Source organism: Charadrius vociferus, unplaced genomic scaffold (assembly GCF_000708025.1).
Source record: "Charadrius vociferus isolate BGI_N301 unplaced genomic scaffold, ASM70802v2 scaffold415, whole genome shotgun sequence".
Lineage (NCBI taxonomy): Eukaryota > Metazoa > Chordata > Aves > Charadriiformes > Charadriidae > Charadrius > Charadrius vociferus.
This window is the reverse complement of record NW_009648367.1, coordinates 246,059-264,709: the sequence shown is the minus strand read 5'-3', so window position 1 is coordinate 264,709 and position 18,651 is coordinate 246,059. Positions and strand designations below refer to the sequence as shown.

At 46.7% G+C, this 18,651-nt stretch overlaps 1 protein-coding gene across 1 annotated transcript in view; it reads left to right on the top strand.

The window, feature by feature from the left end:
* Positions 1–18,651, top strand: part of GAS7 (growth arrest-specific 7) — a 63,426-nt gene that overhangs the window by 11,605 nt on the left and 33,170 nt on the right. Inside the window, exons 3-4 of the mRNA XM_009885292.1 lie at positions 14,344–14,415; positions 16,827–16,912. Coding sequence (XP_009883594.1) covers positions 14,344–14,415; positions 16,827–16,912 — 158 coding nt within the window. The remainder of the gene's footprint in view (positions 1–14,343; positions 14,416–16,826; positions 16,913–18,651) is intronic.

Here is an 18,651-nt window from a genome sequence, read left to right as displayed (position 1 = left end):
GGGGACCCTGTCCAGGCCTGCCAACAGCGTGCTACTGCAGGACCCGTCTCTGACCCCACCTTTTCCAGAGGTACCCAGACTTGGCCTGCCACTAAACTCAGCTAATTGCTGGAGTGTGACATTGTGGGTTTTCCTTCAGGGCTGATGTTAGGTAGAAAACGTAGTGCTGTGTTTTTGGTTGAACAGCACTCTGCAAGGTCTTCTCTAGCCTGAAGCTCACAAATCCATGCTCTTGCTTCCTTTTTATACATGTAACACATCCCTTAGTGTTTGCTACCATGTGTCCTCCCTTTGGTTGTCCCTCCCATCATACGTCTCTCATGCATGAGGTAGAAGACAGTCACTTATCGCAGCCATATGCTAAGCATATGTGGAAGCTCCAGGCATTTGGTTCACTGTTCTTTTAAATGTTGTATTTGGACGTCCTCTGCATGGCATGTCCTTCTCTTGTAGCCCTCCAGCTGTCCTGCGTGCCGAACCAGTTGCCTGTCAGTCAGTGGGAGGCAGATCCCAGAGCGGGCTGTGGGCATCCCAGAGCTCAGGGCTCTGGTCGGGTCAGAGCCCAACAGAGCATCCCCTGCCCCAACCTGAGGTCTTTCTGAAGGTGGGCGCTAGCAAGAGCAGGCTTTCTTGGCAGGTTTGTGGCAGCTTTAGCACTTCCATCATTGCCAAGCAGTGGTGGGAGGAGGTACATGCCCTCTCATGTGGTAAGATTGGGGCTAGACGTTTATAAAGCCTCCAAGCAGGGCAGGTCCGTGAGCAGAGGCCCTGCATGCAGGAGAGGCAGCTCATTTACAGGAAGACAGCTCTTAGTAGCAGCAAAGGCAGTTTTAAAGCTGGCTAGAGGGAAAGCAAACTAAAGGCAAAGGGGCCCATAGTCAAATTACAATAAGATGGTGCAAAACTGCTTGGCAGATCATACTCAGAGCATGGTAATCAATGGTCCATTGTCAAAGGGCAGTTTGCACCAAAGGAAATCCTGCAGGGATCTGCCTGAGACTCCATTCTTAACAGTATTTCCAGTAATGAATGGAACGTTGACATTGAGAGTACTTATTCAAACGTTAACTTTAACTGAAGCTGGGAGAGAACATGGTGTGCTGCACAGAACAGGCTCAGAAATCACAATCAGCCTGCAGCTGAGGGCACATGCTGTAGTAGAGTGGGATGCTGCTCAGTAAAGATGCACTTAAGATTGGAGATTTCATCAGAAATAATTAAGTGACAAAGGCAGGCAGTGGAGCAGTTTACAACTGAGTGTGAGCCAGCAGTGTTGTGCTCGTACAAAAACAGCCAGCATTTTCCGTTGTGTAAATAGGAATGTTGTCTGTGAGGCATGAAGTATGCCTCCAACTTTACAAGGAAATTATAAAGCCTCAGCTGGAATATTTTATCTTGTTTGGGCTCTACACTTCAGGAACGATGTAAGCCAGTTGGATAAAGCCCAGAAGAGAGTAGCAAGAATGATGGGAGATGTGGAAAACATGGCTTGTGGGCAAATGTTAAGAGATTGGGGCTGTCTGCCCTAAGAAAGCAAAGATGTGGATGGGGGCATGAAAGTAGGCTTCAAATGCATAAAATGCTGTTGCGGAGAATACTGTTTGCAATGCCTGTCATCACTAGAAGACACAGTAACACAATTCAGTCGCAACAAGGACAACTCTAACTTTTCCTCTCTCTTTAAGATAGTTAAGTGTGGGAGTAGGGAGTTGCCTGGGAGTTTGTATCACTGGAGGTCTCTAATAGCAGGTTATGCAAAACCATGAAAAATCATGTTGGCCTTGCTTTGGGGCACAGGAGGGACAAAATGACTTCCTGAAATCCCTGTCAGGCCTGTTTTTTCAGTCTGTAAAGCCTACCCTATATGAAAAATTTTTATCAATGTAGAGGATGACAAATGCCTGGGACTCACATGGGAGTTGTTCTTTATTTGGTATCTTTGTGTTTCCCCAATTTTTACATAAGTCACATCTGACTAGGCTGTCAAACTCAACTGCTGGTTTGCTTTTTCTAGTTGTCTAAGTCAAAGAATCTTAATATGAGTTCAGAGGAACATTTACGGTGCTTTACTTCTTATGTACCCACATGCATCTGTGCTGAGTATTCCCACTGTGCTTGGGGACAGATCCTGCTCCTCCCTGTCCTGTCCTGCCCTCCTGCTCCCCAGGGAAAGGTGGGATTAGCCAGCAGTGCGCAGGGTAGCAGCAGCTGGTGGGCTCTGCACCGCGCAGTCCCTCTGCTGGGATGGGCACATGGCTGCGCACTGGGAGGGGACACAGCCTTTGAGGGAGGTCAGCAAGCAAAAGCTATGCAATCTTTGGTGCGGTGGGGCTCTGTGCTACTCCACAGGCTGAATCCTTTGTGTAGTTCTGCTCCCTCCTCCTGAAAATGGGATGTGTTAAGTGACTGGTCCATCCAACAGATTGCCTTTCCGCACATGCCTGGCACTGCACCATCTCTGCTTCACCATTTGCTTCCTTCCTCACATGGTGGAAAAGCCTTTTTGTTTTTGTTTTTGTTTTTTTTTATTATACAGGTTTTTTGCTCTTGGTGCTCAAGCTATTCAGAGATAGGAACTCAAGTATGCATTCCTGTTCCTGGGGAGGGGAAATAGGATTTTAGGGGCAAATAACATCTTGATTCTTCTGAGCCTTCAAAATATAACAGAACCCTCCCCCTGCTGAGGCATTAATATTACTGCCAGCTGTTTCCAGTGGTTATTGTCCTTCCACATTTTTATTATCTGCCTGTGATATCCATACATCTTATCTGATTATAATAGTATTTCCATCATGTGTGTTGTTCTGTGATCTAATTTTCATTGTCTTTTCCTGAAAAACACAAAGAAAATGGAGCTTAACTGGAAAGAAATAGAATTTATGAGACAGTGTTCTTATGTGGAAAAGAGATGTTAGAAAAATCTGTAATGAAAGAATTGGGGTTAGTCTGTATGGAACAAACAGATTTGCACAGGCAAATGAGCCAGCCGACAAAGATAGCACATCGCTGTCTATCTCCACTTGATGGCCTAACCAGATAAACACTCCACATTTATCATCCTTTGAAACTGGTTGTACTCAATCCTGAAACCATTTTAAAGGCCTCTGACCTTTAAAAGTTCTGCAGAAGGAAGCCCAAGAGGATTTCAATATACCTAAAATTTGTTTTCACAGTATGGCCTGCTGTAGAAAGGTTGAGTCTGGATCAATTACATTACAGTCAGGATGCCTGGCATTTATCTTGTGCAACATCTAGAGACATTCAACTTGTCATGTCAAAACATAAGAAAGATGAGAGAGATGGCAAGCCACTCTAAAATGCCTGGAAGACCCTTCTCTGTAGCAGTCATGGTCCATATTTGGCATCATTAACTCTGCAAGGAGTCCTCTGCTGCCTGGAAGGACAGTCAGGATACCTCTCCTGGGATTTTAGGGGTTATGTGCAGATTCGTGCTCTCTGTTTAGCATCAGGACACCAGCAAGCAAGGATGATAAACTGGAAAGAAGTGTGTGCAAAAGAGTGTGTGGCTGTCAGGCCGGTGCCCGTCGGAGTCCGCAGCACCATCTGGTCTGTCGGATGCTTACTCCTGTGCCCGTAGGTAGGTTTCACCATCCCTATGGCCATCTCAGCAGGGCAGAGTTCAATTCACCTGACCAGGTACCATCCACAGGGTGGACAACTCCCTTTGAACAGGATCTTCGAATCTCACCATTTATCCATGAAGAGAAATAATTACCTTTACCTCTCAATTGTCTTCCTGATGTAGGTGTCTAAAATAGCTAATGTAAGCTACACCCTGTAAGTGCCGGTCTCTCTTCATTGGCTCTGAGGAGAGCTTCGGTGACAATCCTGACTCCACAGACAGATAAAGCTGGCTGTAGTGAATCTCACTGGGGACCTGAGCTTACAGCCTAGAACTGAAGGGGAACTTAAAAAACGTCCTCAGTTTCCTTACATGGGATTACTGCCCCTTACAACTCCTGTAGCAGAATGCAGCTGTGGTGGTGTCAGCAGGGACAGGGAGGGCTGCGCAGGGAAACAGTCTCTTCCCATCAGGTCGTATGGCGAGCACACCTCCCTTCACACCCAAAATATCCGCCCTGGCTTTCTTCCCCAGCAGCGCCCAGGATGCACAGGACATCTGTAAAATGCCACACCCCATTCCTACACTTAGTTCCTACCGCTTTCACAAATACCCGGGCGTGTTCACACATACACACAAGCACACACCTGCACGTGTGTGAGTACCCTTCAGGGGGACAGCACTTTGGGGGAGATTCAGTTTCTGAGGAGCTGCCGTATTCCTGGGAGTTACTTGAGTAACAGGAGCTGGAAGGCCAGGCCAACACTCTGCAAATCAGACCAAGGCAAAAATATTCATCCAGGGACAGGAAGCCTTGACAAGTTTAGGAAATATCAGAAATATCAGAAATATGACCTGTTGGCATAGCAATGGTTGAGGAAAGAAATACGTCTGTAGATACCTTCATTGCACAAGTGCTAAGAAGAACCTAGGAGGCCCCATGGGGGCTGGCAGGAAGGCAGTGGAAAGGAAAGGCAGGCTCTGCAAGCACAGCTTCAGGGATGTCTCAGGGAGGAGAACACCTTCCCCATGGCACACTTTGCCTCATTCAAGGTAGCCGCAGCATATGGCTTAGAGCTGGCCAGAGCTGCAGCTCAATGTTACAGGGCAGTAAGCCCCACAGAAAGCTTTTCTATGTGCTAGAAACTACTAGGTCTCAGCTGAAAAAAACTGCATTTGTGCATGCAGTACTCATAGGTTTGATTCAGCAGATGGAGGGGAAATACTTTTCTGCTTTTGGAACTGTCGTGGTTTGGCCCCAGCCAGGAACAAAGAACCATGCGGCCGCTCGCGCAACTCCCACAGCCGTGGGCAGAATCAGAAGGAATAAGGCAGAAACTCGTGGGTTGAGATAAAAGTAGTTTAACAAAACGGCAAAAGCAAGAGAAAAACAATAACAATAACACCGGCAAAGGAATATATTACAGTGCCGCCGCTCCCTGACCGGACCTGGACTGTTGCTGCCCCCTCCCAGCCTCGACTTCCCACCCCCTCCCCTGGCTAGCTTCCCCCCCAAACCTGGGCATGGGTCACATGGCATGGAATACCTGTGTCCCCTGCTGGCTCCTTGGGAAAATTAACCCCATCCCTGCTGGACCCAGCAATGGGAGACCAGCAATTACTCTGAGAAGTAACTCTGAGGGTGAGAACAAGGTCCTTCCCAGACCTGCAGTACTGGCTGTTCCTCAGCAGTCTGTCCCTCTGTCCTTGAACAATATTACTCTGCCTTGTATTTTTCACCCATCATGGTTTAGACATTAAAATCTCCTAGCCAGTGTTTGGCAACCTCCACACCCCATGCTTGCTCAGTTTCTCTGCTCTAAGCATGACTACCCACAGCCCCTTGCATGACCACAAGCCCCCTAGGACATGTGCTCAGTCCATGTTGTCCCATGCCCACTGTGTGTGCCAGGGAAGAGGAATTGGCTGTTTGAGCCAAGCAGCCCAAACCCCTTGTCCCCAGCTCCTGAAGCTCTTGCAGAGGACGCCTGGGCTATAGCAATGGTGCTTGTGAGTCTGGATGGAGAGAGCATGGTGTGCAACCCACCCCTCTCTGGCCTGATCCTTCCCAGTGGCCCAGAGGGGTTTTCAGGGATGGCTGTTTCTGCTTCCCAGGGCTGGGGGCAGGTGCTGGCAGCTGGGGGTGATGACAGCTGATGGACTGAGGGAGAAAGATGTCTGTACATCCCAAGATGGGTGGGTTTAGGAGTCCTGTTCACAGGCAAGGGGAGAATAAAGGGTAGGAGGGCCAGAAAGAGTATAAAACACTCTTGTGCACAGCTCCCATGCTGCTTCTGAACAAACCTGCCTGCCCACTGAATTCCCTTATTTGCTTCAGAAAATATATGAACACAGGTTTTTCGTTATTCCTGTCTCACCAGAACTGCACTTTCCTCAGCAAACAGTGGTGGGCTCCATCCCTCGAGGCCAGCTGTCTATCTGCACTCTCCTTGGGCTCACAGGTCAGCTCTGGCGTTGACCTGTTTGGAGAAACATGAAATAAGGCCTCCAGAAACTGCTAGTTGTCTTGTGACCTTCATATTTCAAGTGAGCTGGCTCAAGTCCCGGCTTGGTAAATATCCCAGTGCTTTATGCATACTCCTCCACCTCTGTCTGTGACTCAGGTGAGGTATGGTTGTGTGGGGTCTTACTGAAGAAAAGCCAGTAAGTGTTTATGTGAAGATTGCCAGTACCTGGCTGTGTGCAGGGGTGTCCCCATCCGTTCCGTGCCCAAGATGGGTACCATTGCAGCAAGTCAGTGAGAAGCTCTGTTGTTCTGCTGGAATTTCAAGAAATAAATGACCCCAGGCTGGTCCAGGTTGCAAAATCACTGTGTGTGAAGCTTTCAAAAGCTCATGTATGTTGTTGGGAAGACTGTGAATAGGAAGAAACCCTGTCTGGGAGAGAGGGCAAATAGACAGAGTGCTGACAGTACATTCAACCCTGAGCACATCTGGACAACCTGTGGGTCTTTTGGAGGCAGGTGCAGGTAAGGTGAAATCATTTCTGCCCTGGATATCTCCTAGCTGACAGTCCCTGTGAAATAACTATGTTTATTTACTTGCTGCTGTTTTGGGGGGGGTTGGCAGCAGGCTTCTAGCTGACATTTTCAGAGCACAGAGCAAGGAAAACAGCACTGGCTCTCCCCTGCCTGCATTTCTTTACAATGCTTCGTTCAGGCAGTGTCAGGACCGCTGGGAACTTCATGCAGCTTACTAGGGCTGAGCCTCTCCCCTTTCCCAGGACTACACTAGCATAATCCAAAACAAATGTATATTTCTGAAGCAATTCACTAGTATGACATTTTCTTATCAATAATAATTGTAGTTCTGTGTTGTGATTGGAAATGAGAGGAGACATGAGTCTGGATACAAGTGATGGGGAAGGATGTAAAGACATAGGGTGGGAAGGGGCAGAGAAGGTGAGAAGCAGTCAGAGTGGGAGGGTGGAGATGCCATCCAGTCTCTGAAAAGTGTAAAGAATTGCATGCTTCACATAGCCTCTTAAAAGCATCTTCTGTGCATGGACAATACTTACCCATCTTTAAGAAAACTTGGGTGAGCAATCTCGTCTGCTTTGACATCCTGTTAATCCTCTATTCAGATGTGAGACTGATGTAAACCATTGACTGAACAGTGCCGGCAGAGCAGATGATACTGCACATAACCTGGACTGTGAGAGAACATGGAAAAGTTTCCAGGCAGCTCGGCAGGGGTGGCCTTGGTGTGTTTGCTGAAAGGGGAGCCCTCAGATCACACTGCCATGCCGAGTTCAAAAGTACCATGAACCCAGAATGCACAGCTACTATGTGGTTAACCATATGGTTGCTCAGTGTCTTTGGGAGTGGTTTACAACTGTGTGTGGGTGGTAGATTCAGCGGGAAAATATTTGATTATGCTGAAGAAACTCTCTGATGTGATGCAGCTGTAATACCTCTTGCATTAGTCAAACAATAGCTCTCCAGCTACCTTGTCCATCACATTAAAGATGACTTATATACTTCTGACACAAGTGTGCGTGTGGCTTGCTGCCATCTTGCATTCTCATCTGAGGTCAGCCTTACATGGTGTGTCCTTATTTCCAGGCTTTTCTTGTCTGTGGTGTTATGTCCTTGGCCATTTACTAAACAGCTTTCTGTCTCCTGGAAAGCAGGAATTCTGCCTTCATGTTATCTTGACCCTAATTAAGATCCATATAGTTAGAGAATACCCACAGAAACCCTAAGGTACTTCTGCATGTTTTGAGGTTCTCCATCCTAAAATATATCATTTACTACATTTATGTCTCATAACGTCTATGCAACGCCAGAGCTGAGAGTGCTTTTACATGTTGCAAGCTCAACTATTCCTTCCCAAGACATAATTTTTAAGCATTGTAAGCACATAAAAAGGATTAAATTAAGAAGCACCAGGTGCAAAGGAAACCTCCCTACTGCACCATCATAAGCTAGACTTTAATCAAGAGTATGAAAGCAATTTTAATAACGCTGCATTTCGCTGGGTAATTGGAGGATGACAACAGACTAAGTAGGAGAATTTTCTACCCTGCGATCACACAGTGATATTTGCGTTTTCTCTGATGCTGTTGTGAGTGGGGAAGGGAACTGGGTGAATATAGAGAGTGGCCAGTTCTCCAGAGGAAACGAATCTAAGGGTGGCACTAAAGGTTATTGGTCTTTTTGTAACTTTAACTCTGACCTTTACCAAATCTTGAACTATTTTCAGAGAATGAACAAGACTTATTTTGTCTTTGCTTAGTTAGAAAGCAACCTCAGAGTTCTGAAAGCATGGCATTTCTTTGAGAGAGGTGACCCAGTAGTTTGGCTAGACTGGCACGTTCCTGGAGCTCCTGGCCAGCACACTTTGTCGTGTATCCGAGAGCCAGGGTGCACACGTCAGCCTGGGGCTCAACAAAGCCAGATGCATTAGAGGGGCTCACTCCCGGAAGACAACCAGTATTGTGATGCTGGAAAACAGTGAGGAAGTTCACTGCTTGCAGACAGTTCTTGCCCCTTCTGAAGTACTTGCTAGACCTGAAGTGAGAGATCAGTGGATGGAAGGAGTATCACCAAGACCTACACTAGTACTTCCTCTGCCTAATATTTTTTCATCTCTCTGAGTCAGTTAAGGAGCTTGGAAGGATTTAGTCCGTGGCTTGAGGTTTTTTTTACATATCTCACCAGCTATGGTCAACACCTACTCCAACTAAACTTATGAACTGCAGCTGAAATGGTAAGTCATCTGTGGAGACACCTAAGAGATGTCAAGCATTTTTATTAGATGTTTTTTCTCACACAGATAAAACTTTTTAGTGACAGTTTCCCTCTGATACAGGATGCCCTAGCTTAAGGCTGGTATAGAAACCTGCCCTGGTAAAGTGGCCTAAAACCTAGAAAAACAAAGTGTGTCTCAGAAAGTGCTGGAAATAGCATTATTATCACTACTAAGCCTGCAATGAAGGGCTTGCTTTTGTCGCATGGTGTTTGCATGGAGGGGCATGGTACAGGTCCCAGTGCTCATTCTGAAAGATCAAGTCAGGACTATTGTTAGCAGCTTTTCCCATGGTGTTGGGGTAGTGACAGGCACCTCTACCCCTCAATACATGGACGGAAGATTTCAAGAACTCTTGGATGGTGCCTGTCTCCATGGTGCTGTGATAAAAGCTGTGTGGCACCCTCGGTCTCTTTTTTATTGAGCTGCCTGTGGGATGGAGCTGGATTTCAGTTCTGACACTGCAACTCATGCTGAACTAGTCCACGCACTACATGGTGCTCTGCTTTCAGCACTTGCGAGATTGAATCTCACGTTTCACACAGGTGCAGAGAGATTTGCATCTGTCACTTCTGCCTGCTTTCCTTGTCTCTTTTCATTGGATATGAGGATGGAAGTAAAGGTCAGGGTCCTGGGAGTCCCATGGAGAAGCATGACCTCACAATGCCGTGTAAGGACACCTTGTAGAGGGCCATGTTGCAGTTCAGAGGCTCATGCATGAGCTGGTTGTTTGGGCCTTTTGAGCTGATGCTGCTATACGTGACCCATATGTGGTTGAGAACTGCAGGGCTAACTGGATCTTTAAAACATTGGAGCACACAGATGAAAAAGCTGCTGTGCTGAATCAGGAGAGTCCTCAGGCTCTGGTCTGCAGGAGGTGAGGAGGGGAGAGCCAGGACAGTTCATCCTGGCCTAGAGTCAGTTCTGTGAACTAACGCAGCAGTTAGACCTCCTCATTCCAATGAAACAAAATCTCCTTGTGCTACACGTCCTCTACGGCATAGGAGGAAAACATTTTCATCGTACTCATTCACCCGCTCCTGCTGCTTCTACAGTTTTGAATGGTTTACTCCAGTCTCAGGGCACTGCAAGTGATTTCCCCTCCCTACATGCAGAAACCCCCATACTCCCCCTGCCTTTCCTTTGGGCTGTTTTCTCCCACACACAATATCAAGAAACGAAGTACCGTGGAACCCTTTCTGATTCATCACAAATGTGGGGAAGATCTTAGAAAGGGGAGATAAGGTGTGAGAGCACTGGCAGGTGAGGTGAGGTTTGCTTCCAGCAAAGCCAGCGGGAGCGCGGTGCCTTCCAGCAGCCTGGAGGTTTGGATTGGGTAGTGCACTATTGTGCTGTTGAAGGAAACCTGTTTTCAAAGCCAGGCTGTTTGCACTCCCTCCGATCCACAGGTCCACCCAATCTTTGCACTTTGGGGAGCCATGGATAGGCCACAAACCTCACTGAAAGCCTATGCAGATAGCAGCAGAGCAGCACAGGAAGGCAGGGTTTGCAAACTGCACATACGGGTGATCTCTACGTGACATTGGCAAGAGCAAAGTGAATCCAAAAAAGATGGGGTAAGACTGTGGGGCCTGTTCTACCTTACTGCAAATATCACTTCTAATTCTGCACATTTTCAGGAACAGTTTGAGAGAAGCTTGCAGGGTTTCTTCTTGCAGCATTGAGGAGGGACATGTTCTGTGTCTGAGTGACCTGTGCAGCCCGCACAGCTTCACATTATTCAGGGCAGAAACTGGGTTTGGATCTGCTCAGCATTACAGATTTATTGCCGTTAAAACCAAAACAAACTCCAAACCTATTTATAAAGACATGAGATAGCACCAGTAGTTGGGTGATATGTTGTAGCTGCTGCAGATCCTTAAGACCAGGGAAAGTTTCTGCACAGTAAGTAGACCCAGAGGTCCTCTGGCTTGTTCTGCCCTGTTCTCATACTTTGGCCAATGAAGCTGTGGAGCACTTAGCTCCTAAAATAGCACTACAAATGACACCATGCAGAGGTACTAAACCCATCCCTGAACACAATATAAGCACACTCAGGAGGGATTATGCTAGACCTTAAAGCCCTGATGTTTGGCTGATGTTGTATGTTCAGACTGGAAAGCAGCTGCTTTGACCTCAGATTGTTACTGGGTTCATGGAGAAGGGACACAAAATTCCTTCTTCAGCTACTACACTTTGATCACAAAAATCGCCTGCATTGGGACCTCCTCAGAAGCTGTGTTTCTTGACTAACATGATGCCCCAGAGTGTGTGGCTCTCTGAAGGCCTGATATATCATGTCGTTTTTCATTCTGCCAAACGGATGCAAAGTGAACTTTCTTTCCCCAAACACCACAGGTTTCCGCTTTCCTTTGGGAGGAAACGTTTAACCACATCTGTGAAAACCCTCTTTGGTTCTGTTGGCATGTATAGCTTGGGTCTTGTAACTATTTTTCCTCTCACTACGTCATTTCAGTTTGAACAAGTGGCCTTCTACTGCCTTGCTGTTCAGTAACTAATTTCCAGATATCTCCCAGGGCTGCAGGACTTCTTTCTGTTCACACACCTGCTTTGCAGGCCAGAGTGTGACAAGGAAACTACTGATTATTCCTCCCCCTCATTGGCTAAATAGAAGAATTAACATGTGGCTGATAAGGGAGGACAGAACTTGTTGGTCAGTGTTGGTCTGCCAGTGCTAAATTTCACTCTCACAGAGTGAGGGGTTTTAACTTGACTCCAACATCCTCTCTGGAAAATCACGTGGGATATAAAATCTTGTCCAATATTGAATCTATTCCTAATAGCAGTGATCATTGTTTTACCACAGGGTTACAAGTAGTCCGATTTTCCAAGCACCAGCATCAAAGGCTGCATTTGGTACTCCAAAACGAAACTCTGTCCCGGCTGTATCAAACAGGGTGTTACCTCTTGCCAAGACTTTTCTGTGTAGTTGTGGGAAAAAAAATCACACACACACACCCCCACCTTCACTTCTAATCATGACTAAGCTGCAGAGAAATTGTAGTGTTACAGTATTATCTTGGTAAATTTAGTTACTTCCAGTAGATGGCATTACACCAGCGCAGTCCTGCTTGAAGTTAGTTCCTCTCCCTGCTAGGGCTGCCCAAGCCCATCCCTCTGTTCCTCAGGGCACAGAAGGGGATTGTTTTTTCTCCGAGCACTCAAAATAAATTGGATTAAAAACATTCTTGTTCTTTTCATTTCTTACCCAATAAAAGACATTATTTCTATTTTATGCATTTTTATAGATTATTTTTCATTGTGCATAACTCTATTTTAGAAAACTTGTAAAGACACTGAGTGTTTTGGATTGTAGTCACAAATATGCTAACCACTGGGCACCGCTCTCTCAGGTGTAAAATTTCTGCCCTCAGGTCATGAATCTGGGCTTTCTGCATGGCTGAGGGGAAGAACTGGGCACTCCACAACCACCTCCATGGCAGCTAACAGGCAAAGTACAGACCAGTTACAAGAAGCAGCTGGTAATTTTAACCAATTAATTACATTTCAAATTGATTTGCTAGGTTTTTAGGTACGTTCCTTTGTACGGTCTCATAAGTGCAAAAATATTGTTGACAGACATGATTGCATAAAAAAACCCAAGCCAAATATGAAGGTAACTGTTTTTACTGCTAATGTCAAAGCCATTTCTGACAAAAACATGTTACCACACGGATTGCGCTTGGGCATAGCCTGAGTGGACATCACAACCCCTCCACACAGATCTCCAAAAGCAATTCTGTAAAACACTTGTCTTCAACACAACTCATTTACATTATTCATTAATCAACAATTTACATTAGAAAAAAAATTACCAGAAATGTGGGTAGCATATTCTATTGTTTAACTTTGCATTACAATAAATGTAAATTAGAGTTTGTTTTCAATTAACCGTGCACTTGTGTATTTTAAGCCAAGACAAGCTGACTCATAAAAGACAACTCAGCATTTGATTTTCCTTCTGTTTATTTAGAACACATTCCAATTCTTCCTCATTGACCTAGCATGGAATTTATTAACTTACTACCCAATTCACAAAAAGCTGAGTAAAATTTAAATATTTCCCCATGATTCATCAAAGCTTCTAGTACACCAGGTTTTGCACTTGCAAGGAAAAAAAAAAGCTCAAAGTATTTTTCTTTGCAAGCAAAAGCATGCTGTGGCTTGGGGAGAAAGGGTGCAAGGGGGAAGCAGGTTGTATGTCTCAAGACTTTGGGCATCACAGGTGCAGGGAATGGCACCTTCCCCCATTTGGAATCCATGATCTTAAGTCCTTGCCTGAAATAAGGAACCTAACACAACCCTTGAGGACATCTGTATGTGTATATATGTGCATGAATGTATATACAAAGACAGATAAAACAGTGCTCCCTTCTTTACCCAATAGGCCTTTTCTGGTTCTTGGAGCGTGTTAGCACCCACCCAGGACAGGACGCACCTACGTGACCTGACAGAAGTGCTGACTGCCAGCCCCAAGCCCAAGGGCTCTCTCAGCCTCTTCTGCTCCATGGCTGCTTGACCACATTCATCCAGAATCCTGAGAGAGATGGGGGATTTCAGGCTTCAGCAGGGTTAGGTGGCTGTTGGTTGGGGAATGACAGTTTCAAACAAAGTGGCCAAAGTAGTCCTTTGACTTGATTACAGTAACTTGCTTATTTTCTTATTTTCTAGCTAGACTTCTGCAGAAGTTGCTCTTCTAACTCCACTGTCTGCTGTTTGCAACTTTTACAAAGTTTTGCCATTAAATTTTCTGTATTTAACATGTGGTCAAAAGTAATTTTCCATTTGCTGAGAAAATGAGCAGAATGGTTAAACTACACAGAAAACTGAGAGGGGAAAAGCAGCAGCAGTCTTTTGAGTATCAAAACTGGTGTGACATACATTTGCATATCCCAGCTGCTAAAGGACCCGAGTGGAAAAAAAGGAAATTTTCCAGGGAAATAGCTTTTTTGAGGGGAAAAAAATGCCATGGTCTGTGTATATGTCACTAAACACACATCTCTGAGTCATTCACATCTGTGCTGTGGCTGTTGCGGCTGGGCAGGTCTGCGTGTCCACGGTGGGCTTCAGGGAGCACGCTTGGGCTAGGCTTGACTTAGCTCCACCTGGAAAGGCTGGCTGCGCAGATGGTGGCAGCAGCTTACAGGCAGTGATCTGTGCTATCTCTGCTTTCTTGCCAAGCGTGGCCCTGCGGCAGACCTGCACTGGAAGAACCAGTGGTGCAGCTCCCTGGTCTGCTCAGATTCCACCATCCCAGCCAGCTGCTAAGGGCACCAGGGCTGGGGAGGGACACCAGAAAGAGATGGGAGAACATGGGGAGCGCAGGGAGGTGCAGCAGCTTCCTCACAGGGTGAGAACCTGGTTCAGAGAACACTGAGGGTCAGGCCCATTGTACGTGTGTAATAGACGTTAACTCTGGCATGTGTGCAAGGCCTCCATTACCTTTACACTGATGTTTCCCTTCAACAGAAACGACCTGGGAGCGGCCAAGCAGTGTACCTGGGACTCCAAAGAGCCCTGTGTCACAGAAGAGTTCTGCAGGTACTGTTTGGTGCTGTGCCTGACCACTGCATTGGGTGAACCTGCTTCTCTGCCACTTGACAGAGCAAAGGGAAATGCTGTGATCATGTGGGATATATACTTAATGTACACAGTCATGTGAGTGTAGCAGAGTAAACATGGTGGGGCTTTCCCTTCTGATACATCTTCATAGAATCATAGAATCATGGAATGGTTAAGAGTTGGAAGGGACCTTAAAGACCATCCAGTTCCAATCGCCCTGCCATGGGCAGGGACACCTCCCACTAGACCAGGTTGCTCAAAGCCCTGTCCAACCTTGCCTTGAACACCTCCTCTTGCCTGTTACTTGCCCACTGATGCATCTTCTGGCCGGTGGGCTGAAGTGTCTGCTTAGAGCTGAGATGGGTCTTTCCTTGGAGCGTGGAGGCAGAGAGTGGCCCAGGGAGCCAGCGGGGCTGCCGGCTCTGGGAGGGAAAGACAGGCTACCTTTCCCAGTCCCACTTTCTGCTGGGGCAGGGGAAGCAAAAAGCGAAAAGCGGAACATGGGCTGGCTGTAGCTCTTCCAAGCAGAGCGCAGGTGCCAAATGAAGCGTTTTAGCATGTGGGTTGACTGCTTCACCTCTGTCCTGACTTGAAGTTGCAGGGAATCAAGTAACAGAGTATAACAGCATAACTGTACTGAAAAGCTTTGGGTACTGCAGAAAGACAAAGCAAAGCAAAAATTACTCTAGAATAAAAAGCGTTAAATGTAAAGGCCATTGCTGCCAGCTGACTGTAAATAATGCAGTCTAGAGGATGTTTTTCACATCATTTTTTTTAACTGATGCCCCTCTTTGTCAGCAGAGCTGAGTGGGAAGTATGCTTGAAGGTTGTGCATTTTGTTGTGACCAAAGGATTTATAATGCAGTTGTGTATCTTGTTTTAACCCTACTTTGAGCATTATTCGTTGCTCAGTATATGCAAAAAATAAAGCAACCTGTATACATGGACCATAAACTTCTTACAAGGCTTGCTTTCTTGACATGAAAAGCCCATCTTCATTAAAGCAGTGCTTTTGACATATGTGGTGGGTTGACCCTGGTTGGACACCAGGTACCCTCTAAGCTGTTCTATCACTCCTCCTCCTCAGCTGGACAGGGGGAGAAAAATATGACGAAAAGTTCATGGGTCACGAAAAGGACAGGGACATCACTCAGCAATTACCATCATGGGCAAAACAGACTCAAATTGGGAAAATTAATTTAATTTATTACCAATCAAATTGGAGTAGGGTAATGAGAAATACAAAACCAAATCTTAAAACACCTTCCCCCCACCCCTCCCTTCTTCCCAGGCTCAACTTCACCCCTGATTTCTCTACTTCCTGCCCCTAAGCAGCACAGGGGGATGGGGAATGGGGGATGCTGTCAGTTCATCACATGTTGTCTCTGCCGTTCCCTCCTCATCACGGGAGGACTCCTCACACTCCTCCCCTGCTCCAGCATGGGTCCCTTGCATGGGGTGCACTCCTTCAGGAACAGACTGCTCCAGCGTGGATCCCCCCACAAGGCCACAAGTCCTGCCAGCAAACCTGCTCCAGTGTGGGCTCCTCTCTCCATAGGGCCACAGGTCCTGCCAGGAGCCTGCTCCAGCGCGGGCTCTCCACAGGGTCACAGTCTCCTTCGGGCATCCCCCTGCCCCAGTGTGGGGTACTCCACAGGATGTAGGTGCATGTCTGCTCCACTGTGGACCTCCAGGGGCTGCAGGGGGACAACTTGCCTCACCATGGTCTTCACCATGGGCTGTAGGGGAATCTCCCGCTCCTTCTTCACTGACCTTGGTGTCTGCAGAGTTGTTTCTCTTGGCTGCTGCTGGTGTTGCACAGTTTCTTCCCCCTTCTTAAATTTGTAATAACAGAGGTCCTGCCACCATCGCTGATGGGCTTGGCCTTGGCCAGCGGCGGGTCCGTCTCAGCTCTGTTGGACATGGGGGAAGCTTCAAGCTCCCACAGAAGCAACCCCTGTACCCCCCTCCCCCAAAACCTGGCTACACAAACCCAATACAGCATAGCCTACTTCATCAAACACATCATTTTACCAAACAGCGCTATGGGAACTGTTTTGAGTTTGGGGGTCTCTTTTTCCTGCTCAATAACTCCTGTCATACCTCCTGATAATTGCCTGCTACAGGATTCTGAGGGCAGAGCAGGCCCATGGGCTGAGCTTCTGTAGAGTCCAGTTCTGGCGTCTTTCTTCATTGGAGCTGACACATCACGTTGCCAGCCTGTTGGGGTGGGGAGAAGCATTCATAGTTTCTTAGGCTGGAGGCACTGGTGACTCAAAAAAGGCAGTGATTTATATCTGCATATTCAATTACGTGATTAGTTTCTAAAATGTGTGATTATTCATTTGCTACCAGCAGCAAGCCTGCTAACTCTCCATCTGCTCTTACAGTGAATGGCTACCACATCTCTGGAACCCCGGTACACCAGCTTGACTCTGGTCATATGAGCCTCCGAAAAGCCAGTGGCGACCCCCAGGTAAGTTTTGGGGAAAAAGCCAAACAGTGTTATCCAAGAATAAATGGGTCTCTACTTAAGGAGTTTAGGAATTCCCCCAGAGCAGGAGGTCAAGACGCGTTTTCTTTTAGAAACTCTTACCAGACAAATTTCTTGCATCTAGAATAGTTAGTCTTTGTGTCCAACTGGTAAAACAGTACAAAATGCCAAGATACTTTGGATTTTTTTGTCCTATCACTCCTTTCTGAAAAATCCACCAGGCCACTTCAGTCACTATTAACAACCCTATGAATTTTCCTGCCACTCCAGCCTGAAGCCTGGGCCTGTCTCCAGCACAGTCCTCTCTCCAGGCTTGCACATCTGACCATGTCTGTATCTCATTGTATTTTCTTGCAGCTCCAGCTTTCCCTCCCAAAGACAGTATTCACAAAGAATTTGTCCAAAGCTTTTTTCTCAATTACTTCGTCCGTTCCTGCATGTCCTTTTACAGGCCTTCCTCTGTGCCTTACATAGCCTGGGCCTCACCCATCTCATCACCCTGGACTAGCGTTCAAGACGCTGACCCATCAACAGCCAGTCTCCCCTGCCTGTTTGTCCAAATTCCCAGTAAATATCCCTGTACTTTTTCTTGCACCCCTTCATGTCCCTGGGAGAGTCTTCCCTGCAGGTCTGCAGATGCCGCTCAGGGCCCTCTTCCAGCTCTTCTCGTGAAACTCTTCCCTCCTTGCCAAAACTGCAACACTTGAATAGCTGGTGGGTTGCACTCCCACTGGGTTGTGCTTCCCTGCCCGTTGGGATTTTTCCCCCGATGTTCCCCCAAGTTCTCTGTTTAATTTCTGTATTAACTGGTAGGTGCTTCTGCAGTGCAGCTCCTTAAATACTCCCGGTGACATGCAGGCTTGATTTGTGTGCTGCTGCCACGCGGACCTGGGTTGCCTGCTGCTCTCAGCATCCCTCTGATGTTCCCTATTTCCTGGCCTAAATTTTGTGTTGTCTGCCAACCATCCCTCTTTGCCTCAACCCACTTTCTCACCCCCCCGTCATCCTAGGCCTTCAGTCTTGTCCTCATGCATGCTGTTTCAGCTAAGTCAGCATTTCTGGTTTTGCTTCCCCACCAGTGGATTCAAGGCATCTCCCCTGATACAGTCCAGCGCTTTGGACTCCCTGTTCCTTCCACATCAAACATCTTGCACTTAACTGCCCGTGCCACTTCTTCTCTGATCAGTTTGTACAGGCTGAAGGCTGAGCATGTGGGCACTTAAAGCAGTCAAAATCATTTTAGAAACTGGTGTAGTGCATTACCAGACACCCCTGTCCATACATCTGATGTGACTTCCTCAGAGAACCCGAATAAACTTGCAAACTGTGACTGCTTTTAAAAAATGCTATGTTAATCCTTGTGCAAAAGAAAATCATTTGTCAAGGTATCTGATTCACAATGTTTTTGCAGTTGGCTTGGTACACAAATCAGATTAACCGACTCCCCCAGAGCTTCCTTTGTAACAACATTTGCCACTTTCTGTTTTTATGGTGCTGAGTCTGACTCAAGTTTATAGACACCTTTTTGGTCAAATTCACGTCTCAGGTACATGAGGAGTCCATTGCCATGCACTGGTTTGCTCAGCTGACTCAACCATCAGACTGACAGAAATCCCTTTCATGACCTTTCTAATTCACTTCAGCAGCCTCTGTCATACTTTCTTTCCATCGCTCCTTTATTACAGGTTTTTCCAAATTGAAGTCTTTGGCATCATTCCTGC